Genomic DNA, 26,468 nt, shown 5'->3' on the forward strand with positions numbered 1-26,468 from the left:
ACAAGGTCGATCAGAGACTTGGTGCCTATCTTCACGGCAATCCCATCTGGACCTTTTCCCTCCGAGTCACAGATGACCCGGTTGGAGACCACATCTTTACCCCGGGGAAGCTTGGTTGGGACGGACTTCCTTTTCTTCCTTGGAGGATCATCATTACCCGGGATCTCCTGAACCTCAGGCTCGGACTCATGACCCGGATCCGGGATATCCTGGGGAACTGAAGATTCGGCTCCCCCCTCAATATCGGCAGACCCAGATCCGAGGCCCGGGGCCCCCTTACTTGTCTTAAAGGCCAAGCCGAGGGTATTGAATGTCGCAGCATAAGCAGAAGAAGACATGATTCTGAGGAAGTTACGGTTGAAATGAGGCAAACCTGCAGAAGAAAAACAAAAGGAGGTCAAATCGCGGAACAAGGGACCCGGATCAAAGGCAAACATCTTATGTAAACAGATTACAAGTAAAAAAGCAAACGGGACCTTGATCCGTTTCATCAAGCGAAGCAAGAGACCCGGATCAAAAGGCAAACATCTTATGTAAACAGATTACAAGTAAAAAAGCAAACAGGACCTTGATCTGGATCATCAAGCGAAGCAAGAGACCCGGATCAAAAGGCAAATATCTTATGTAAACAGATTACAAGTAAAAAAAGCAAACAGGACTTTGATCTGGATCATCAAGCGAAGCAAAAGACCCGGATCAAAAGGCAAACATCTTATGTAAACAGATTACAAGTAAAAAAGAAAACGGGACCTTGATCTGGATCATCAAGCGAAGCAGGAGACCCGGATCAAAAGCTAACATCTTTTCTAAACGAGTTACAAGTAAAAAGCTAACAGAACCTTGATCCGGATCAACAAGCGGAGCAAGGGATCCGGATCGAGGGCCAACATGGTTTAAAGAAAAACTTACAGCCAAGATTAAAAAGCAACTTCTGGTTCATAAACGTGTCCCGGGTCGGCTGGAACTCAAGGGAGTCGCAGAAACACCTCATCTGGGACAAAGCCCGTCCTTCAAGCACAGTCGGGCTGAACTTAGTCTGAACGCCCTCCACTGTAAAATAGGGGAGATAAGCCAAGTCGTATCCCTTCAGTTGAATAATCTCCCAATTCCAGAATTTTAATGAGGACTGGTGCATGATAGGCTTGGCTCTAACCGGGCCATAACCACATTCCGCGGCCCGAAACCTAATCTCGTAAAAAGGCTTCTGACTGGACTTAGAAAGATAGAAAATATGGTGGAAGAGCTTCAGAGTCGGCAGGAATCCGGATTTGTTGCAGCAAGCGATAAACCAGGTCATCAACTTTATCCCGTTCGGTGTGATCTGCATCGGGGATATCTTGTACACATGCTTGCAGAGGTGTTTGATGAACATATGGCACCGAGGGCTCCACCTGGATCTAAGATGTTCCATCCAGACTGGAACAAAGCCGTCTTCCGGCCGGTGATAGATCCTTCATGGGGTTCCGGCCATCTCCACTCGATATCAGGGGTCAACTAGAAAACAGCCTGGACCGCCTCATCCATCTCACCCGGATCCGCTTCAGAGAACGAATCTTTCAGCTGGTAATGATCCCGGCTTATAGGAAACTCGGCAAACATCCTCTCGAGAGCTTCCTGGTTGTACACCCCGGGGTGACCGTTAGGCTGTCTATCATACCTAACTTTGCTATAACAGATTTCGTTTTCAATCTTCGCGAGCTTCTCAACAAAATGGTATTTTACGTCTATCCAGTAACCCTCGGGTGTGAAGGGAACTGAACCCCCTGGAATCTTCTTGTACCGGAACTTCGAAATTATCTCGGTGGAAGGGGAGGCTTTCTTAACCATCTCGACCCGGATTCGTTCTCTACCAGAAGAATCTGGATCACTCTCGCCTCCAGAAAAGGTTGGGTAGCAGTTAAAGACTCTCCTAGCCCGCTCCTTGGTCCGGACCATATACCTAATAAAATGAAGGTCAGTTAGCCTGGGCCCTACAGATTTTATTTGTTTTGCTAAGCGGTCCGGATCAAGTACGTTATGTTAGTTTTACCATAACCTAATGATCCGGACCACCAATGCAAGTCCAACCCGAAAAAACATCAACGATCCGTATCTTGTTAACTACAAGCCAGACAATCAAAAACTCATGGACCTGGATCCTAATGCCAAACACCCAGATCCGGATCCGAAACAACCAAAAACAGCTAGAAAACCCCAAGTCATTTAATTCTACCCAACTAAATACCGCGAACCCGGGTCTTCTACCCCCTACCCGGATCAAAGCCAAAACCCTAACCCACAAACAACCACTTCAAGAATCAAAAAACAAAATATACAAAACAAACATATACATAAAAATATTTTCCTCAAGAACATGAAGAACAAACCAAAAAAACCCAACAAAATCAAACATGAAAGCCCAATTCCCCGTGCAAAAAACGCCCAAAAACACTCAGATCTTAACATGCATAGCAAAAAACAGTCATATCAAAAATAAAACACAACAAAAACACTAATCAGCGAAGAAGAATACAGATCGATGCATGTAAAATTCGTTGAAAACCGAAGTAACTCGAAGAGAAATACGGTAAATACAAAGACGAACAGAGAGAGGCTTACAAGTTAATCGAAAACGAGAGCAAGAAACGGCGGAACGACGATGAAAAATCGAGCATCAAAAACCCCAAAGCTCCGAAGAAATCCAAGGAAATTCAGAGAGAAAAGAGAAGGAAGAGGTGACTTTTCGTTTTTGGGGAAGAATAAAAAAACAAAGGAAGTAGGCAGCCTTTTATAGGGACATGAGGGAGTAACTCCCCTGCCACGTGGCAGCCGAGGATTCGCTTAACCAGCAGTTACAATATATGCATATATAAACATATACATATATCAATCACATTTAAACCCCATAATCATTATGGCACACTTTTCTAGGAGTACAACTGTCAAAAATATTCAAATTCATGGGAGGGAAAAGGCCGAAAAACGCTACAAATTCCTCCAGCTACCCGGATCAAAGGCTCCTACCCAGATCATTGTAAACAAGGTTCAGGTTTAGGAGCAAGAATTTCTCGGAGTCAATCCGGATATCTCTCTACTTCAACAGATCCGGATCATGAAATAGGAAAAAGATCAGAAATTTTTTCCAAGCAGCCAAATTCTTCGACCTTAATCCGGATTGGCATCTACTACACCAGATCCGGATTGGGGGGGCAACTGGGAGCAGAAATTTTTTCCAAGCAGCAAAATTCTTCCACCTTAATCCGGATTGGCATCTACTTCACCAGATCCGGATTGGGGGCAACCGGGAGCAGAAACTTTCTCCAAGCAGCTAAATTCTTCCACCTTAATCCGGATTGACATCTACTACACCAGATCCGGATTGGGGGGCAACCGGGAGCAGAAATTTTTTTCAAGCTGCCAAATTCTTCCACCATAATCCAGATTGGCATCTACTACACCAGATCTGGATTGAGGGGCAACCGGGAGCGGAAATTTTCTCCAAGAAGCCAAATTATTCCACCTTAATCCGGATTGGCATCTACTACACCAGATCCGGATTGGGGGGTAACCGGGCGCATAAATTTTTCTCGTAAAGAAAAAGCAGTCACAATACTCTACTCCCCGATCCAGAAAATCTGCATAAGGGAGTGGGGGGCAAATGATAAGGTATAAGCGACCTGGTTAGGATCCAACCTGGATCTAAAGGGTATCAGGCTCAACCGATGGAACAAGACCCCCCTCTCTCCCAGAACAATCAATTGGAGAGACTAGGCCCGAACCAACCCATGACCCGGGTCATCTCCCAACCCGGTTCCAACCCGGGACCCGGATCACCTGCCTACCAGGACCCAGCCCATGACCTGGATCATCTGCCTACCTGGATCCGGATCGGGGCCAAGATCACAATGAGGGGGGTCCCCGCAAGCACATGCACATTCCACAACCTGCCAAAGGAAGGGTACGTGGGCACATGACGATAACAGCTATTAACAACCAACATACCAGACAAACACGGCGCGTGTAAGAAGGCCATTAGGACACCCTGAAGGTGGTCCTCCCCTGGACACGTGTAAGCAATCCACCCAAGTCAAGCGTCCTCGACCCCCAAGATCCAACGACCCTGATTTAGAGGTAACAACCCCTAAACCCTACCTTTGGGCTATATATACCCCCAAGGGTGAAGGGTTTAGGGGTTAGAAAAACGTTCACACTCTTACACACCCACGCTCTGACATCCATATACACACACAGCAACCTTCTTATTACATACATACATCTTCATCTTCTCCAAAACCCTGTTCTTATTATTACACCGGAGGCGCCGTAGGAGCCAAACCCCCCTCCGGCGTTGTTTTGCAGATACCCAACCAGCAGCTACACCTCATTTATACCCAAAAGGTCCAGGAACGGCGTCGGAAGGGGCCGCCCGCTCACCAGAGTTATCATTCACACCATACACCTGACCCCAACATGTCAACTCAACCTAGGCTGATCAACCCATCAGTGATAATTTTTTTATACTTTGGAAATTATTTGATCACAACATACTATCTACATATTCATGCAATATGGGAATCGTGTGATTGATAAACTTCCGCTTAATATTATATAACATACAAGAATCTTATTTACACTCCACCTTCACTACTTTTTAACAACTTGAACAAGATTCAAAATTTGGATTGGAAAAGCTTTAGCCTTTAAGATTCAGAACTTTGATATTGTCAAACTTTGAACCCAGCCCTTCACCAGATAATCAACACAAAACCTTTACAGCTGTTATAACCAATTGAGTAAAGCAGCTCAAGTATGCTGTATATCCTCAGTATTTGTGCCGCTTCCATGAGAATTGTGTGTATGATCTGACTGGTTATGCCTGGATGGACCATTTGGGAGTTTTTCTTCTACCTGATCATCAGATTTAAACTGTGACTTGAATGGTCTCTCATAAATTTTTGCAGCTCCTGGATCGATTGTTAATTTACTGAATTTCTGGTCCTGCAATTGCATAAATAGATCATTTTGAAACTTTTATATTTTAATAGGACAATAACAAAGTAGTTTTAGAGCCATACCTCACAAACAAGGACGGACAAATACTCAAGTGTGTGTTAAAGGTAAAAACAACTTGGTATCGTTCATCGTCATTACGTATGTTTTATTAACATAAGTGAATTTCAAAATTTGCTAATTAATACTAACTTCTCAGTAGTAATAAAAAATAAAGGATCAAAGTAATTGTTTTGGTTGTGCTTTGAAAGACAAGTTCTTCAGTGTGAAGATGCCATTGCAGGCCGGGCAGCAAGTGCTACTTGTAGGCCACACGCACACCCATAGAGGAAGCTGGTCCATGGCTAACCTTTGCCCCAAACTTGTGTTAGGGTAAACTTAAATCTTACTTGACAAGATGACAACAGAGATCTAGACTTCCACTGTTTACTCGCCTAAGAGGTGTTGACTAGAAGTCCTAGTCCTACTCAACACTGGAGCAGAGGGTATTTATTCTATGCACATGCTAGGCGTGGAAGAATGCAGATGTAAGTATTTTCTTTCTGCAACTAATGGGTACGAAGGGTTAAATTGAAGTTCAACTCACACCAGTCTGATATCATGATGATACAGGAGATTTTCACTGAGGACGACCTATATATATAAATGCACACACATGAATGCAACTTGGAAAAAGAGCATTCCATGTGTATTGATAAGGTTTCATTCACAATTTGGACACAGTACACTGTTTGGCTCTAAATGAACACACTTGATCAATTCTCAAGGAGCTTGGGCCACTCTTCCAATGAACTAAGGTGCTTACTCAAATATAATTCAGTCCACATTCAGGACCATATTAAGTGAAGTGACTTGAAGAACTTACATTTTGTAGTGATTCTAGCTTTCTCTGCAGTGCCTCATGCTCAGCTTTGATACGAAATGGAACACCGTGCTTCTGATACACATTGGTCTGTGCCAGATCTTCATCAATGTCACTGACGGTTGTGGCAAAGGGGTGGTTTGCAGGAATCCACCTAATTGTATCAGGGTCTACATCAGGAGGTACTGCGTCTCCTTCTTTGAGAAATATTGTCGGTCTTTTCCACTGGTACGCTCGTGACCTCCTTTTTATATGAACATTTTGTTGCTCCCTGGTAAGAGTAACTGGTGCTAAACGATACACCTTTCCGCACATCTCAACAGTTGAATTAGTTTTGCTAATCTTTACCATTGGATTATTGAACGGGTCTTCATATTTGAGAGTACTTGAGCTGCGGAGATGTAACATGTAAAGCCAAAACGAGATGTGTGCAAAAAGTGATTCTAAAGTCAGCAAAATCAAGTAAATCCTAAAAAAGCAAGAACTTGTGATGCATTCACTGTTTTTTAAACTTCATAGTGCAATTAGAAAGAACCATCTACACATTCATTTTAAGTTCAACAAACTTAACTATTCACACACACAAACACACTCTGCACAAAGAGAAATGGTTAAGACTCATACATGCCTCTTCTATCTGATCGCAGCTGGCCACGTCTAACAAGATCAGCTACAGAACCAGGACGACTGGGCCTTGAATTCCTTGCCTTAAATACTCGCATAACAATGACTAGAAACATCGTTGCAACACATATCCCAACAGCGACATAAGAAGTAGATATCCTCTTTGTCTAGTAAACACACAAAACAACAAAAAGTTACTAGCTCATTCAAAATTACATCACATTCACAACATTCCCCAAATCATCCTATAACACAATAACAAATATAAAAACACAAGGTTGAAACTGAAATTGGTAAACTATACTTGACACGGACAAAAGAAAGAAACTTTACCACGAAAATGTGAGGTACAGAGCTAACAGATTCTCGTAACCTGACAACAGCATTTCGGGTATCAACAAACACTTTATCTTTCAACGACTTAATAGTCTTGCCCTGATTGTCAGTATCTCGTTCACTCAAAGCACGTATAACAAACTTTTTGGCTCTCTGATTCTCATTACTACAATTAAGCTGACACCAATCAAATCCCATCTCCACCCTCCTTAGTTGAATCACATATGGTGAAATTAGACGCTACACAAAAACACCCATGAATTGAAATTCATTTATACAGTTATACATACACAAGAACTAGAATATAGTAGAAGCAAGAAGCATTGATAAAAGAAGTGAAAGGCACAGTTGTTAATTACCGGATAAGAAGGGTAAAGTTGAAGAGTCAAATTGCAAGCCATTACAAAGGGGTATAGCAAAAATGCGAAGCTGTAAATATATAAAAACAACATTAAGGAATATATATGAGTAGAAATCCGGTATACAAGTATATAAATATAAATTAGGGTTTACCCTTTTGGAGTTTGTTTTGCGGACGCATTCGAGGTTTCGACCTTCAATTTTATGTCGTCGATAAATCTTTGAGCTATCAACGTTTGTGTCCTTTGCTTACTTTCTTAGACAATACCACCATCGTTTATCCGAGAAAAGATCCAAATGTCACCATTTCTTTATAAAATATCTAAAATGTTATTATTAAAAATTAAAACCCAAAATAATACTTCAAAATCAAATATCATATAACGTTTTAATATACAATCAAAACACTAATCTATCAACTATCAAGTGTTTTGTTCTATTTTTTCTTTAATGTTTAACCACACACACGGTACTATCTAGCATTGTGTGTGTTTCTTTGTTTTTTTAATATTTTAAAATTTATCAATCCCTTTTTATATTTTAAAAATATTTAAAAAATAAAATTAATAAAAAGTATATCGATTTAGGATAGCCCCTAAATTTTAAAGCCTAAATCCTAATTTAATCTAGGGATTAGGACTTTTAGGCCCTAAACCCTAAAAACCAAAAATATAAACTTAAAATTAAATAATTTTATAATTTTTGGGTGTAACTTAATTTAATAATTTTAATATTTTAGTATTTATCGATCCCCTTTTGAATTTTAAAAATATATATAAAAAATTAATAAAAGATACATCGATTTAGGGTTTAGGATTTAAATTTTAGGGCATTTAGCCCCTAAACTCTAAAGTCTAAGCCCTAATTTAATCAGCCCTAGGAACCAAAAATATAAACTTTAAATTAAATAATTTTATAATTTTTCGGTGTAAATTATTTGAATAATTTTTAACATTTTAGGATTTACCAATCCCTTTTTGGGTTTTATAAATAATTTAAAATGTTTTTTTTATTAATTTAGGATTTAACAATCATTTTTTGGATTAAAAAAATTATTTTAAAAAAATAATATATATATATATATATATAAAATGCTAGATGAAGTAGTGTTTTAGGTCAAAATGCTACATGGTGTAGTGTTTTGAAACACTACATCATGTAGGGTTTTGGTTACATGGGTCGTCTTGAGTCTGCTATGAGTTCGGACCAGACAGGTCTGTATTGGACTTTTTAGACAAGAAGCTCAAGTATAATTAATGCGACATTTAATGTATCTTTAGGATGTATTTTCTATTTATATCATTTGCCCCCCAAATTCCTTGAATACTGCTCGAGTTTTCGTGGAAGTTATAATGGTCTAATCGCGACTCGGGGTACTTTCGGCCCTTCTCGGGTATTGGCCCTTCATGGGTGTCGGCCCTTCATGGGTGTTGGCCCTTCATGGGTATCGTCATTTTATCGCAAAGTGTGGAGCGAACTACACATTTACAACGACTTGCTAGTGCGAGTATACACACTTAAGGCCTTTGCACAGGCTATTTGGATAGTGTTTAACACTAAACGGCCATATTCGGGGCTAAAAACCAGCGTTTATCACCCCTTAACCTTCGTCAAGGTTAATTATAGGATGAAAGCTGCTAACCGGCCCTAATCGAGGCTAATCGGGGCTAATTTCCATGCACAAGTTGTTAATTTGGCTTAAAAGAACCTAATTTTAAGCTAGAATGCACTAATTGGCCTTAATCGAGGCTAATCTGCCCTAATCGGGGATAATTAAGACTAATCAGTATGCATAAGACACTAATTATCCTTAATTCACACTAATTGTAAGAGTGAATGGGTTAAACGATCCTAATCTGGGCTAATTTCATCATACAAATCACGAATTCCCCCTAATTTGGGTTAATTACGCTTAATATACACTAATCGACTGTAATCCGTGCTTAATTTCACTAATCGGCCCTAATCTGGGCTTAATTTTAAAATGTTAAAAATTTTAAAAAATTTCCATTTTTTCGAAATTTTTCAAAATTTTCGAAGGGGGGTCATTGGAGTTGAGCAGAACCTCCTGCTGTAGGAGGCTCTGCTCAACCTCATGCCCCCAAATGAGGGATGGTCGGCCTGGTTGGGCAGAGGCTCATGGTCGGCCTCCTTCTGGTCGGCCTGGAGGAGGTTGGCCAGAGGTTCCTGCCCCTCCCAATTTTTTTATTTTTTTTATTCTCTCACTCAGAGTCCAGGTTTGCTACATACCTTATCATGCCCTTGTTACTCTTGGTTGTCCATGGAATTAATTTCATGGTTGCCTTTGAGTTCCTCTCAGCTCTGTTACTGCTATTTCAGTGAACGTTCTGTACTCATTTCAGTGGACGTTCTGTACTTGTTTTTGCTAAACGTTCTGTGTTCTATTGAACTTGTCCTTATTGGAAGTCTTATACTTCATTGAACTTGTCCAAACTTCTCTTGTAGGATGTTATGCACTTCAACCAACTCGTTCTTGTAGACGTTCTAGTCTTCACAAAACTTGGTTTTGCTGAGAGTTATCCTTTTAAAGAAATCTCTTATTCGTCTCTTCTGGTGAGAAACTTCTTGAGGCTGGGATGCTGGGGGCTCACGCCCTCTATCAGGTATACTTCTCCTTGTGTAAATTTTCGTCTAAGTTCTCTTTTTCTTAGAACTTGGAAAATATTATAGGGATTACTCTTTGGGGGCTCGACCCTTCATACTCAAACTTTTTATAACTAAACTCATATTTTCTTTGTCAGGCCAATGCCTATTTCGATGCGTCCTCTACTCAAGCTGTCAAAATGAGAAGCGACTATAATGCATTGCAGACTTCCATGAACCAAATGACTATCTCCGCAGGGGAGTGGGAGTCCAGGGCTCACGAGGTAGAGGGTAAGCTCGCAATCATGGAGAAGAAATATGCTAGCTCGGAGGAGAAGAGGAAGAAGGAATGGAAAGACCTCGAGGGAGCTTATCACAGATCCACTAGGTTCACCACAATGATGGACGGGCATGATGATGAGATGCACCCTGTTAACCTCACAATAGGTTGGAATAGGGGAATCAAAGACGCTCAGGGCGTATGGCCGGATGTGGTTGATCCAAGCCTTCTATCTTGCCCCTGGCAGCTACCTGTTATGGACCCATCCTGGCAAGCTTTCGGATCTGTGCCCTCGACTCCTCGCATGAGGTCCTAGTCGAGTTCCATTCACAAGGGTTCCGGTTCCGGCTCTAAAGGTAAGGCCCCCTCGGGTAGCCCCAACTCCAGGGCAGCCCTTCGCGGGAAGATTAGGGAGCCGATTCCAGGGAGCAGTGGTTCTTTTCTGAGTAAGGCTCAGATGGTGAGGGGGAGGATTCCTCTGAAGAGTGAATGATGTGGCCTTGCATGGCTTTGTATTCCGTATGTGGCTTTGATTTTTAGAACTTCTTTATTTGAACATTATTGGTCTGTAACCTATTGGTCCTTCGGGACTTTAACTTATGATCCTTCAGGATCTTTATTTATGCACTTTGTTTGATTTCATTTCATGCTTATCTTTTATTTTCGGTATTTGGTCCTTCGGGACTTGCATTCTTTAAATGCTCGTACTTAAATAAATTGGTAGACAAGATGATATAACTAAACATGCATAAAAAGACAATATCTCTAAGAAACGGGTTCAACCCTTACATAAGATGGTTTCATCGACCTTATTTAAAAATTTAATACTAAGTACTAGGAACATGTAGTGAATGTCCTAAACATAATAAGCCTTCAGGTTTAAAACATGCCAAGTACAAGGTACTTCATCATCATTCAGGCTCTCTAACTTATAGGATACTCGTCCCAGTGTCTTCCTGACCTTATAAGGTCCTTCCCAGTTAGGGGCTAGCTTTCCTCCCTCCCCTACTCCTGATGCCTCAATCTTCCTTAGAACCAAATCTCCCTATTGAAAGAACCTTTCTTTAACCTGTCTATTATAATAGAGGGATGCTCTTCATTGATGCTCTGCATTGCGGGCGTTGGCCTCATCCATGACCTCGTCAATGAAACCGAGAGCGAGCCTCATGCCTTCTTCGTTGGTCTCTGGCTCGTAAGCTTCGACCCTAGGGGATCCATGAGTGATTTCAAGGGGCACCACTACCTCGGCTCTGTAAGCCAGCATGAATAGGGTAACTTCAGTTGTCACTTTACAGGTGGTACGATATGCCCATAGTATAGGCAGCAACTCATCCACCCAAATGTTTCTCGAGCGTTCAACCCTCTTCTTAAGTCCATCAATGATGATTCTGTTAGCAACTTCCGCTTGCCCGTTTTCCTGAGGATGTGCAACCGAGGTGAAGCGAAAATCTATGCTATTATCGTTGCAGTACTCTCTGAACTCTGCATTATCAAATTGTTTTCCATTATCTGTGACAAGGATGTGTGGGATTCCATATCGGCATATCACATTCTCCCAAAAGAATTGGGAAATTTGCTTGGTGTTTATCTTGGCTAGTGCCTTAGCCTCAATCCACTTTGTAAAGTAGTCTATTGCTACCACAATGAACTTCCTCTGTCCCGATGCTACAGGAAATGGTCCAAGTATGTCCATTCCCCACATTACAAAAGGGATGGGTGTGTTGATCGATGTAAGCCTCTTTGGGGGTTGTCATACTATTGGAGCGTGCCTCTGGCACCTGTCACATTTTTTCACATAAGCCTTCGCATCGGCTAGAAAAGTTGGCCAGTAGTACCTCAACTGAGTTATCTTGTGAGCAAGGGCCCTGCCCCCAAGTATTGTCCAAAAATCCCTTCATGGGCTTCTTTCAGTGCCTCCTCTGCTTCAAGAGGTCTTAAGCATTTTAAGTATGGAATAATAAAGGACCTTTTGTAAAAAAGGCCTTCAATCAATGAGTATATCAATGCTCTAACCGATAACTTGTGTGCCTCCTGGGCATCGTCGGGGAGCCACTCAGTTTCTAAGTGGATTTTGATCGGGTCTATCCAACAGCTTACCATACCAACCGGTGCTATCAGATTTTTGACATAAATATTAGGGGTCTTCAAGACCTGGAAGTAAATACTTCTTGGATAGTTCTCAATTTCAGACGAGGTGAACTGAGATAAGGCATCCACCGTAGTGTTCTCCTCTCTCGAAACATGTTTTATGTACCATTCATCGAACTGAGTCAGTATTCCCTTTATGACTCTCAAGTACTTGGCCATAGTATCATCCTTGGCCTCAAACTCCCCATTAACTTGAGCAACTAAAAGTCTTGAGTCTCCACAGACCTTCAGGTTTTTGGCCCTCACGACTCTAGCCAAGCCTAAGCCAGCTATCAATACTTCATATTCTGCTTCGTTGTTCATAGTTGGAAAATCCAACTTCAAAGCATACTCAATCATAAACCCATTAGGGCTTTGCAATACTAGGCCTGCGCCACTAGATTTTGTTTTTGGACGCTCCGTCAAAATGGAGAACCCAATATTCTTTCAGGGTTGTTTCTTCATCCTTCTCTCCTTCTTCTGGGGTTACTATCTCTTGCCCCCCGACTTCTTGGTCGTTAATGATACATTCGACCACGAAGTCTGCTAAGGTCTGAGCCTTGATGGCCATTCGAGGCATGTACTTGATATCAAATTCTCCTAGCTCAATTGCCCACTTGATGAGCCTTCCACTGGCCTTCGGGCTATGAAGAATGTTTCTCAAGGGTTGGTCCGTCAGGACTTCGATCTTTTGAGCCTGGAAGTATGGTCTCAACTTCCTCGAGGCTATGATGAGAGCAAGCGCGAACTTCTCCGTGGTGGAGTAATTCAACTCTGCTCCATAGAGCACCTTGCTTATATAGTATACAGGCTTTTGGAGCTTATGCTCTTCCTTCACGAGGACCGCACTCACGGCTTGTTCAGATACTGCAAGGTACAAATAGAGAGTGTCCTCTGGACTTTGTTTAGCCAACAACGAGGCTTCAGTCATGTATTCCTTCAGCTGTTCAAAGGCCTCTTGGCTCTCAGTTGTCCATTCAAAGTCCTTCACCTTCTTAAGGGTTTTGAAAAAGGGCAGGCATTTGTCTCCAGAGTTGGAGATGAACCTCCATAGAGCTGCAATTGTTCCTGTCAGCTTCTGAACGTCCTTGATGGAGTATGGTGGCTCCATATCTAGAATGGCTTTGATCTTATCGGGGTTGACCTCTATCCCCCTCTTAGAGACCACATGACCCAAAAAATTTCCAGACCCAAACGCCAAAAGCACACTTGGCTGGGTTTACATCATCTTGTGGTGCCTCAACACTTCAAATTCCTCTCTGAGGTGGCTAATATGATCGGCCTTGCTTAGGCTTTTGACTAACATGTCATCAACATAGACCTCCATGGTCTTCCCAATTACATGGGAAAATATCTTGTTTACTAGTCTTTGGTAAGTAGCTCGTGCATTCATAAGTCCAAAAGCCATAACAAGATAACAAAATACACCAAAGTCAGTTATGATGGATACCTTGGGGGTATCATCCTTATGCATTTTAATCTGATTGTAACGACTGAAGCCATCCATAAAGCTTAGCATCTCGTGTCCAGCTGTGGCATCGATTAGGGTATCAATCCTTGGTAGGGGTAACAGTCCTTGGAACATGCATCATTTAAATCAGTAAAGTCAATGCACATCATTCACTTTCCATTGGCCTTCTTAACCATTACGGGGTTGGCCAACCATTTAGGGAATTGCACTTCCTCGATAAATACAGCTTCTAAAAGCTTCTCGACCTCCTACTTAATGGCTTCCAGCCTATCAGGGGCATAAGTTCTCTTCTTTTGCTTTACAGCCTTTCGAGTTGGATCAACGTTCAACCTATGAGTTATAAGATTCGGGTCAATCCCAGGCATATCAGCTGCTATCCAAGCAGATATATCATTATTTTCTTAGAAGAAAGTTGTCATTCGACCCTTCAAGGGCTTATCTAGAGATGTCCCAATGTACCTGACCTTCTCCGGGTCTAAGGGATCTAAGGAAATTGGGACCAGGTCCTCGGCTGGCTTTCCTCGTAGTTCGTCATTCTCTCGGACATCCATGTCTTCTATGGGGAGGACCTTCCCCCCGGTTCCATCAAGCCTAAGTGCTGCAACATAGCAACCACGGGCCATTTTATGATCTCCTCTTGCTTCTCCAACACCGTTCCTAGTTGGGAACTTCAGTACTGTGTGGTAGGTTGAGGGCACAGCCTTAAAAGCATGGATCCCTGTTCTACCCATGATAGCATTGTAGGTAGAGGCTACCTTGACAACCTCAAATTTCAACATCTGCGTGGCCTCCCTGGGCTCTTCCGCAATAGTTACGGGAAGTTATATTGCTCCTTCGACTTTACATTCCACATGGTTAAACCCGTAGATGGGTGCATCGGATGGAGTTAGTTGAGAATCATTATAGCCTATCCTTATGAATGTGTCATGGAACAGAATGTCCACGGAAGCTCCATTGTCCACCACGATCCTTATAACAGGACAATTTCCAAATATCGGAGTGATAACCAGATGATCATCCTGAGGAAATTTCAAACCTTCAAGGTCTGGGTCACCAAATTCAAGCGTCATCTCTGACTTAGAACGCTTAGATGACTCCCCAACTATGCTCATTACTTCTCTTGCATAAGCTTTTCGGGAGTTCCTTGTAGTGCCAACTGCTGTAGTTCCCCCTGAGATTATATTGATTACTGGCCCTCGGGGCTGTGGGTCGCGATCTCTGTCGTTACCCCTCCGATCGTCATCTCTTCGATCATTATCTCTCTTTTGGTCTCCGGATTAGATACTCAATTTCATCCTTGAGTTGCCTGCAATCGTCAGTATCATGACCGACATCTTTGTGAAACCTGTTGTATCGACTCTTGTCTCTTTTCTCAGGGTCCCCCTTAGTGGCTTCGTCCATTTGAACTTTTTGTCCTGCTCAATTTCCATAAGGATTTGGATCATTGGAGTATTCAACCTCGCATACTCAGCAAACCTTGTTTGCTGATTCTTCTTAGAAGAGGAGGAGTCAGAGCTTTTGCCAATTCGTGGATACTTGTCTATGACGTCGTACTCCTGATATGTCTTTCTCTTCTTGTTTCCAGTAGGTTCATTATTCACAGTTGTCTTCTTTATACTCTCATCCACCTTGATATACTTTTCGGCTCTATCCTGGAGCTGCAACATACTTTCGGGAGGGTGCTTAGTCAGGGACATCTTAATGAACTCGTCTCTAGTCCCTTGCTGTAGGGCTATCATAGCTACCTTATCATCAAGATCAGGAACCTTCAAAGCCTCCTTCGTAAATCGATTCAGATATTCTCTCAGGAACCCTTTGCTCCTTGGATTATGCCCATGAGAGAGGCTGAAGTCTTCTCGTGCACCCCGCTACTTATGAATTGCTTGATAAAAGCTTGGCTCAAGTCCTTAAAGGATTCAATAGAGTTTGGGGGCAGATGACTGTACCACCTTTGAGCCGTACCCGATAGGATTTGAGGGAAGGCCCGACACTTAATAGCGTCGTTCACGGGCTGTAGCAACAGGGCGTTAGAGAATGTCCTAACATGATTAACAGGGTCGCCAGTACCATCGTATGCTTTGATGGTGGGCATCTTGAACTTCCTTGAGATGTGAGTATTCATTATCTCATCAGTAAATGGTGGGTTTGGATCATCGGGATCTCCTAGGGGCATAAGATCACTTGGATCAGCCCTTGGGGTAACTTCCCTTCTTGGTATTAGACCATCCAGATCTATGATTGGGGGAGGACCTCTTCGTCTTGTAGCAAGTAGGGGTCTTGGAGTCAGTTGTGTTTCTAGGTCACGTTTCAGCCTTTGGATCTCAGCTTCATGAGCCCTGATCCTCTCTTGAACGTCTTAGGGATTCGTCCCTTGAGTGCTCCTGGAGCGTTGTTCAGTATCAGCCATCGCCTCTTTGCCAGCACGCCTCCTTATTGGAGCAACATCATCATCAGATGATTCAGAGTCTCTTTCAGTTTAAGGTCCAGAGAATTCTTGACCCTCCGCAATAGGAACCAAGCCACGTATGTATTGGGGCGTCCGTCCTTGTGCTTCACCCCTATCAGAGTGTCCACTCACTCCAACTTCATGGTATAGAGGCATCCCATAAGGGGGGTTAGTGGTCACGATCGTCGAGTACTCATACCCAACGGGTTGAGAGTTCACGGGTGCATGTATCTGCTAAAATTGGGGATTCGTCCCTTAAGAAGCCGGGGGATTCGACCCACAGACGGCGCCAAATGTTGTGAAAAAAACCCTGAGTACTTTAGTATTTAATGCTAGGGTTGGTGAGTTTCGAGCTTTAATGGATGCTCTTGCGTTCGGGACTATCGGTCCTTGCAAGATGCCTACGTATCTCTGTGTTGTAGAGAATCAAACCAAAAACGTATTTCTAGGTTGAGAGGTAGAGCCCTTTATATAGAGGCGAGTCTAGGGTTAGACTTCTGTTGGGAGACTTGGTGGACAAGTCTCCAACTTAGATGGTGATTAGGAGTCCTATTGATGAAGGAGCTACAGAACCTTCTGTGTAGGACTTTGAATCCGTTTAGAACACATGTCTTTGCTCTTACAGCCGTATTGGGCCTAGTCCGTGAACAACTTGTGTTCGTGGAACTTGACGACCTCAGCTAGTGGGCCTTGTCTACATGGGCCGTTTTGAGTGTACTATGAGTTCGGACCAGACAGGTCTGTATGGGACTTTTCAGACAAGAATCCCAAGTATAATTAATTTGACATTCAATGTGTATTTAGGATGTATTTTCTATCCATATTAGCTTTCTTTTTACATATTAATAAATTATAAAACTAAGAAAATATGTAAATTCAATTTCTAACCTAATTTATGTCTTTAATTGTTTCCTGAAAGTAATGTTCATATTAGATTCTTATCCTAATTTTTATAGTTTTAAATTATTTATATTAATATAAACTTGGAACTCATTAACGATTTTTTTTTTAATTTAAGTTTCAATTTTTCTTTTAAAGTTATAAAGTTATTTACTAAACGGATATTGTACTTAAAAGTCACATGATTTATTTTAATATTAATTTTGGATCCAAGATTAATGTATAGTATAAATCAGTTACATCTAGAGGCCTTGCATTTTAAGTATTTTTAAATTAATAAATACAACTACAAAATATAAAAACATTATGAAATTATAAAATTAAAAATTTCAATTTAAAACATAATTTAGAGTTACTATATAGTTTTTTATTATTTTTTTCTTGAAGATACTCATATTAAATTCCTATCCTAATTATTTATTTAATGCATACTTATGTTAATATTAAATTACATCATCTTTAAATTTTTTAAATAAAAATATAAAAGTAAATTTTCTTAATTTGATTACTTTTAATTTTCAAAATAAAATAAAACAGATTTGTTGTTATATAAGCCAAATAATCTCACATTTTTAGTTTGAGAATGAATACAAAGCGTAAAAATTGAATTGATTAAAATTAAATAAAAGAAATTTTATTTATAAACATTTTATTCTAAACTTGAAACTCAATAACAAACCTCGGAGACATTATGTTAACTCAATCAGCAGCTGAAGCATATAATAAACAATATAATAAACGACAGGATAGTTATCCCTTTTAACCAATTGAGCCATGGGCCGATACTTGTGATGATGATTGCGTTATTTATTAATATTTTTAAACATACAAACCATTCCTCTCTGTAATAATTCTATTCTCTTTCTTAATATTTGTCCATTTATTTTTGTATTCTACAAATCAAAGATACCAAAAGTTAATCGGGGGGTTCCTTCTCAATAATTTGCATGCCACCTAAAATATCAAGGAAGTAGTAGGTAAAGAGTAAAATAAGTTGGGAAAACAAAACTAAGCAATTTGCCAATCACTTCCACTAAACTATTCAAGTACTTAGCTAACATAGCAGAATTTTTACATTTCCGAAACTCAGGAAACAATACTTCCCACAAATAATGCTAACAAAGAAAACTGCGGGGAACAACAATTGGATTGATTTGATAGAAGTAGTAGCACAATTTGAAAATTTTGAAGTCGGAACACATATACATATAGAATTGCAAGTCCCCTTACCTGATATTTCCAACCGCAAAGTAAGGCCAAGTGCCGCAGCAAACAATATCCACCTCATGTACAATCAAGGAAAGAAAAATAGGTTTATATCTAGAAATATAACCACCAAGTCATCAACGTCCTTGGGGCCAAATTCCAAATCAAATAACTATGGCAAAGTTAAAAAGTTCTTAGGAATAATGTGATTTATCTTACTATTAAATTTTAGAATATTTAGATATAGGCGCAAAAGATTAAAAGTAATCCGTTGATTTATATTCCAGCAGGATTTCGTATTTAAGCGATACTAACCTAGCTTGAGCTCTCATTTTGTAATATTTAGTTAATGGAAAATAAAAATAAAATCTCTTCACAATCCTGTCAGGTGGTCTTATGTAAAATTTGTTAGTTTTTAAATGATTATAGCAGGATTGACGACTTTAAAACTAAACCCTTAAATTTGAAATTACATAACTTTCAGAATTTTGGTTTGATTATATAATTGGATTTTGAAGGCATTAAATACATGACTGATTATGTTCAAACAATAAAAGTTATAGACTCATGATCAGATAACAGCAAATAACAGGTGTGTAAAATCTTGTGGGTAGTGAAAATAAGTGTAAATAGTTATTTGCAATATATTTATCCTTACCGGTCTTATTTTCAATTTAGATTTAAGTGTTCTTTAAGGACTAATTATTTAAATGCTAAACAAAGATAGTTGGTTCCCTACTTAAATACTAAACTACATGCCTATAAAGTTGGGAAATTTTTATATTTAAGATAAAATAGTTATAACCTAAATAATGGTAATTATTTCTAAAATTCTGAAATTTTCATAATTCTTGTCCAATATTGGATTAGTGTATATGTGAACTTAAGTTTATAATTGGTTGATTAACAAATAAGAAAAGTTGTTTATAAACCCTGAATTCGACTTCAGCAAATTTTGGTAATTATTGAAATTAATTTGGAAGAGTTGAAACTGACTTACACATACGAAATTCTGCAATCTTCAAGATCACTTGTATTGTAACGACTCGTATATTTTGAACTTATTTAGATGTGTAATTATTGAATAATTAAATAAATGAAATATGTATATGGGTTCTGTCAGCGGGTTATTGCTTTATTATCATGTATATATGATTACTAGTGTATGTGATTGAATTGCGCGGTTAATTATTGGGTGGTATGATTTTTGTTTTGCTTTTAAAAGTGGATTTAATGCAAATTTATTTGCATAAATATTTGGAATGTTTCTAAAATTGTCTTAATGGTTTTATAATTACAATAATTATTTTTGGGATTTTATAAAATTAGAAATCAATATTTCATCAATTATTCAGCCCTGTACGATTTTCTGATTGCATTTATTCATAAAAACCCGAATTTAATTCCAGATTTTTTTTTAAAATTATGAAACTCATATTAATTTAAGTTGGAATATTTCGAGAATTTTAAAATTATTTTGGAAATTTTTGGGATTAATTTCATCGCGCATTATTTCGTTTAATTATTAAAATGCGGATATAAACTGCATCTCAGAAATTGTTTTAAAATTTTGAAAAATTTCATTTTTATTAACTTGGGATATTTCTATTATTTTAAGATTATTCTTGTAAATTTTAGAATCTAGTTTGCATGTATCTCGGTACAATTAATTACGAAATCGAGCCAGAAATCAGGACTTTGGCAGTGTATAATTGTTATTGCAGCTACGTGTATGTTTTATAAACAAGTTGAGGACACGTATTTGTGCCATGTGCCTAGCTGCATACTTCCCTCCCTGTTCATCTCTCTCGGTTCAATCTCTCTACACTCTCCAGTCTCTCTCAATCTCTCACTCTCTACTCTCGGTCTCTCCCTCTCTTTCGAATTTCACCTCTTTCTCTTTCCTTAATCTCTTCCTCCCTCCTCTCTTTTTCTCTCTGTTTTCTCTGTCCCTCCCCTGTTCCTTTTGGTCCGCCGCCGCCGTGTTTGCCGGTGAGTTGGCCGCCGGTTGTTCTGGTGGTGTTGTGGTTTGTATTGCTGTGAATATATATATATATATATATATACTTGTGTATATTTGTGTGTGTATATAGGTGTGTGTGTGTGCCTGTGCGTGTGTTATGTGTTGTGTATGTTTTTCCGGGATGGTTCCCGGCCGGTCTATGTTTTGGTTCGGATATAGTGGTGCTGCGTGTTCCCCACGCGCGGGTGCCCTGTTGTTCGTTACTGATTAGCAATTTTTATTTTCCTGCAGAAATTTCGTTGAGTGATTTCATGATATTAAATTCAAATTGTGGGGAAAATGATTTTTAGAATAGGTGAAATACGCGATGGAAACCCGAAATTAATTGGGTACCCGCGAGTTTTGTCGCCGTCGGCGATGAGCCTCAGCGAGCCGATGGTGGACAGTGATGAATTAGTCTGAAACCTAATATTTTAAAATAAATAAATATAAAAACACGAATAATAATAATTAGTTGATATAAGTCGGCAGTTAGAATTTGTGGAATTTTGGATTGTGTGATTGATTGGTTGTGTTTGTGATTTGACGTCGAGTTGTTCGACGGGTAGGCCGATAAACAGAGGAGGTGCTGCCCGAATTTTTGGAAATTAAATTTGAAAATACGGGACATACCCTATAATTATCGGAACGTCGAGCGAGTATAAATAAGTGTATACATATATTTTGTACGGAACCTGATTGTATGTAGTGGTAAATTGTTTTTCCAAAACCAATAAGCCTAATTTCGTAAAATAACTAGTATACATCTTTTCTGGGAACGAACACCGAACCGATTTTCGAGAACGTGAACCCTAAATTGATGCATGTATTGTAATAATGTATATAAGTACGAGTCGGGATTTGATATCGAATGGGTAGATGTGTTATTGAGGATATGTCAAGCATACCTAGACGTCTAACATAGAGTATTTCGACTCTGTAGGTCCTAGTCCGGAAACCGAAAGTGGATGTTTGACTAAAGGATAGCCTAGTGGACAGTCGACGAGCTCAGAAAGGTTCCAATCGAAGAACCTGAGTGTTGAAGTCGAATCCAGGGTAATCTAGTAGTTAGACGTTAAAGCCTGAACGTTCGTGTCGGCTCAAGGTCAATCAATTATATTTGTAAAGCTCTGCAAGGCAAGTACCCCTGAACTAATCTTTTACAGTTCAGTATATATGAATAGTTGTTGATTTAAATTATGTACTGGAACAGAATGTTTTAAGTTACATATTCCCCGTATTTAAATATGTTTTACTAAATGATGTTTTGGGAAAAAAGTAACTTCTGAAAATGCCTATCTCTAGATTGTGATTAAAATTAAAAAAGGATTTTTAGAATGTGTGTTTTAATCATTTGAAAAGAGATAGGTGTAATTGATTTTGAAAGCTGGATAAAAATGAATCAGATATTGGATGGTCAGTGGCGTAAGAGGCCCGTTATTAGGTAACGGCCCAGCATGGTTGCGTAAGAGGCTAAGTCGGATACGCTCACTGGTAGGCTGCTTAGACCAGCATAACAGAGACCTAGCTAGTCTCTGAATTCCGGAACAAATTGTGGCGGGATAGACTGATCAGCTGTCCCTAGAATTCATCCACTTTTATATCTGACTTTGGTTTAATGGTTCCCGTAACGGAACAAATGGTTTTAGTCCCCGTAACGGGACAGACGATTTATGGGTCCAGCAATGGACAGTGGTTTTGGAAAGAAAATAGCATGCTAAAATTGGACTCTGATATTTTGACACAGCACACTACAGATGATATTATTTTGCAGAGCACGCTAGTTTTGATATCCAGTTTACATATGTTTTACTTGTTTTCTAACGAGTTATGAATTCTGTTCCTATAACTGCTTCACTTTAAATTGTTTTACTTGTTATTCATATAGTGGTACTGTTAAGCAATTGATTGTTCACCCTTGCACAATATTTTATATATGTATATTAGATACCTAGGAGATTCTTCAATGGTAGTCGGGGCAGAACTCCAGTTCCTTCCGTGTCAGGCTCCTCTGAGGTAGTTGTGTTAGACCAAAGTTGGTCTGTTGAGTTGTTGTATTAAGATAGTATTGTCAGGATTGTTTTTAGTAAGTTGGTTTTATGATGATTGTAACTTAAGTCATACTTAAACCTGGAAAAGATCTTGGTAAAGGGGTTGTGTTTATATAATAATGTTGTTATTATTGTTATTGATGACGTCAACTCCTGACCCCGGGGTTGAGGCCGTCACCGTTGGTATCAGAGCTACAGGTTTGAGTCCCCGAGTTAGGTTAAGAGTGGAGTCAAAAGAGTCCAAGAAGGTTCATTTGTAGATGTGAGTTAGCAACTCAATCAGATGAGTGAGTCTATGAGTTTAGTCAAGGGTTTCAGAGATGTAACCCTGATGTCTATTGAGGATTGGCCGGAACCGCTTTAACCTAGAATGTGTTTCCTTCGTATATGTATTATTAGTAATGTACGATAGAGATTTCTAGTTTCCCTCTCGAGAATTCGAGTCTGATTGAGAGAATTCAGCTTCTGAGCAGACCTTTGATGTGTCAGCTGAAGAGACACCAACATTATTTCTAAATATCATATTTTCTATGTCAAGGAATGTTATTGGAACGAGTGTGTTACCTCAGTGAGTTCGGATAGTATGATGATAGTCAGTGACTGCTATGATAGCCAAGTTTCATGCAGTACGGGGATCAGTACTATTGTTATATCTTGAACCCTTATACTTCTTTCTTAAAACAAATTTTTGCTTCTAGATTAATTGTTTCCTATCCCATAAGTTACTTACTTTTCCTATGAGAAAGTTATGAACATGAAGTAATCCACTTAGGATTCTGTTGATCCCATTATAAATCAGATTTTCTCCCTCCCTATTTGTGAATTTTTTTTAAACATTGTTTCATTCCTCGGTGATTCTATCGGTTGACTGGGGAAAATAGTGCATATGAGTTGACCATTTGTCTGTGTGACAAAAGGGTCTGGTGGGACACCACCGAGTTATGTGTTGTGAACTATGCGGTACTAAGACTGGCCATCTTATGTACTTGTATGGTTGCTCTCAGTCATGCCTACATTTTCTTTACTGTTCTTTCTTATTCGATTCCCATGATTCCTTGACTTTGAAATTTCATTTGAGGTCCCGAGACAGTGAATTGTCAGTAGCTTTTGTAATTAGACAATCCTGGTTATTGAAAGTAAATAAGAGTTGACTGTCTGAAGGAAATAGAAGTTTTACATCGGGTTGCTAGCTATCCCAGAAACGATAATAGTAGAGAGGATTCATGATTTAATATTAAAAATTGCGGCTTTAGAAAAGTTAACTCCGTGGAAGATGGGTCAATTGTAAGAGATAAGAAGTCACCTTGGGGAAGATGGTTGATTGAAACTCCGGCTAGTACGTTAGCCAAGTCTGTGATTCTTAAGTTTAACTTGACTTACCAGTTTACCCTTTTTGGGTGGTGCCTAGTATAGCCCGTCTAGCTTTGCGGTATATGAATTTGTTAATGTTGTATTTTAATGGTGCTAGAAGGTTGCTCGGTTGTTGTTGTATTGAGAGGGCATACCATAATGTTTAGTACCTTTATATTCCAGTTTTCTGCACTGTTGTTGATTCTGCTACTGTTACCGTTGCTATTGTTGCTAGTGTTGCTAATCTAGATATCTTTTATAAATGGATCCTAAGAATAAGGACATGGGTGTTTTGATTGGGTAGCATTTTCCTGACACAGGTGCACTGTTTGAATGGTGATATTTTTGTTATACATCTTCGCTATGTTTTTGAATAAATTTCATGTTATATATTAGGAATATGCCACCCAAGAAAGCTACCCAGTATAAAGAGAATAGTAGTAGTTTGGAGGAGGGTCCAGTTATAAACGAAATTCTAGACTTGTTGCGCCAGCAGCAGCAACAATATGTGCAGTTAATCCAACAAATTCAGCAGCAACAACATCAACCAGGAGAGCTAAACCAAACTACTAGTTTTAAATCCTTTCAGTCTGTTAAGCCCCTAGAGTTCAAGGGCGAAGTGGATCCTGTTGTTGCCAGAAATTGGCTTAAGGAAATGGAAAAGTCCTTTACCCTCATGCAAGTAAGTGATGATCTTAAGACCGATTATGCGAGCTACTTTCTTAAGAATGAAGCAAATTATTGGTGGGAATCCACTCGTGCGTTGGAAGGAGAAGGCCCTATTTCTTGGACGAGATTTACAGAATTATTCTTGGAGAAGTATTTTCCCGATGGTCTAAGGAATCAGTGGGAAGTCGAGTTCCTAGAACTGAAACAAGGTGAAAGAAGTATGTTGGAGTATGAGGCCAAATTTATAGAATTGGACCGATTAGTTCCTGAGTATGTAAGTACGGAGATTCAGAAAGTAAGGAGGTTTCAACAAGGGTTGAAGCCTGAAATTCGTCGAGGAGTTGTGGCATTGCAACTCAAGACATACTCCTCTATGGTTCAGTCCGCCCTGGTAATAGAAGGTGACCATAAGTTGGCTGTTAAGGAATAGAATGATAAGAAAAGGAAGTCTGGTGGTGCTATGGACAAGGCAGATCAAGAAGAATCTAGTCAAAAATTGCAGAATCAGTTTGGCCGAAACAGGAGTAAGAGATTCTGAGACAGAGTTTCTCTCAAGCTAGGTCTAGTGCTACTTCAGTTACTTCCACTCTAACCCAGTTAGTCAAGTCAGCAGTGGATTGCAAGTCCTGTGACAGCAGACACAGTGGTTCATGCAAAAAGAATGTGCAATGCTTCAAGTGTGGACATAAGGGTCATTATGCATCGGAATATAATCCAGAAAATCCAGGAGTTACGTGTCACAATTGCATATTGCAAGGAGTTGTAAAACGGTTATTCAAGAAACTTCATCCCAAGGGCCAACATCCAGCACAGCTGGAGGCAGAACTTTCAAAAAGACCAAGAGATCGAGCATTTAGAATTTGGACGTAGTTGCATCTGATTTGACACCCTTCAAGCTAGAAGAGTTCGATGTGATTTTAGGATCGGGTTGATTGTCCTGTAGTAAGGTAATGAGTGGTTTTTAGAAGAAGTGAATTGTAAGTGTATAGAAGCCAATAGTAAGGTAAGTTCTAGGTGCAGAAGCAACATAAGAAGTTCTTTCAATCATGCGAGAAAAAGGGGAAATAAGCTAAGGATGTTGTGGGAGAAAAGGGATGGAATTATGAAATTGTGTACCGATTATCGGGAGTTTAACAAATCGACGAATAAGAATAAATACCTTCTATTAAGAATTGATTATTTATGTGACCTGATTCAAGGAATGTGTAATTTCTCAGGGATTTACTTAAGATCCAACCTGAGGACATGTCAAAGATTGCGATTCGAAAGAGTTATGATTGTTGCGAGTGTGGTAATATCATGTGAATTAATAAGTGTATAAGTTGTCTCTAAGGATTTAAAGAATATGGTGTATGAGGAGTACTTGGATAAGCAAATTGTATTTATTGATAACATCCTCAGATATTTAAAGAATAAGAAAGTATGTGTGTAATGCCCAAGGATTTTCCTCCGAAGATTAGAAGGGAAACAACTATACGTTGAGTTTTCAAATATGAAATTTTTGGCCGAGATTAACAAAAGATCCCGATTAATCCATTAGCAACTACCTAAGCAAAGCCGGTATGGTAACAGATGCCTTGTGCAGGAAGAAAAGATTGGATGTGACTAAGACCACTGAGGAGTTAATAAAAGAATTAGAAAGAGTGGAATGTGAAGTTCAAATACCTAAAGGTGATAAGAGTGAATATATGAGATTATGTTCCAGCTTTAATTGATGGAAATGAGTAAAAAGTGTTCGAATGTTTGGGAATTAAGTTGAAAATGAGTACCATTTATCATCCGTAGACAAAAAGGTCAAACTGAGAGAATGATTCAGCGGATATAAGATATGTAGAGAGTATACATTTTGGATCTAAAAAGAAAGCGAGGTAATCACCTATCATTAATTGACTTTTTCCATGTTAATAATTATTATGTCAGTAGGGGAATGTTACTTGGCGAAGCTCTGTGTGGACACAAGTGTGGCTTCCCCTCTATTAAGAGAAAGTGGAAGTAGGAATAATATTAGATCCTGAGTTAATTTAGCGCACCAATGATGTAGTGGTGTTGATTCAAAAAAAGAATTGGAACAGCTCGGGATAGACAAAAAGAAAAAGAAAAAAAAGCAGATTTGTATTGAAAGAATATGAATATATATGTTAGGTCACACTTTCACTGTAGAGGGGGTGAATACAGTGTTTATTACAATCAA

The 26,468-nt window shown here is 39.5% G+C and overlaps 1 protein-coding gene across 1 annotated transcript; it reads right to left on the reverse strand.

Annotated features, from left to right (window-relative positions):
* Positions 1–4,559: 4,559 nt before the first annotated feature.
* On the reverse strand, positions 4,560–7,483 carry LOC141698133 (protein MULTIPLE CHLOROPLAST DIVISION SITE 1). The gene is made up of 6 exons (XM_074502754.1): positions 7,325–7,483; positions 7,171–7,240; positions 6,809–7,051; positions 6,476–6,642; positions 5,855–6,242; positions 4,560–4,977 (listed from the first exon to the last, which is right to left on the reverse strand). The coding sequence occupies exons 2-6, from the start codon at positions 7,210–7,212 to the stop codon at positions 4,783–4,785; spliced, it is 1,035 nt and encodes a 344-aa protein (XP_074358855.1). The 5' UTR covers positions 7,213–7,240; positions 7,325–7,483; the 3' UTR covers positions 4,560–4,782.
* Positions 7,484–26,468: the final 18,985 nt, after the last annotated feature.

The sequence above is a fragment of the Apium graveolens genome, chromosome 11 (genome assembly GCF_009905375.1).
Source record: "Apium graveolens cultivar Ventura chromosome 11, ASM990537v1, whole genome shotgun sequence".
Lineage (NCBI taxonomy): Eukaryota > Viridiplantae > Streptophyta > Magnoliopsida > Apiales > Apiaceae > Apium > Apium graveolens.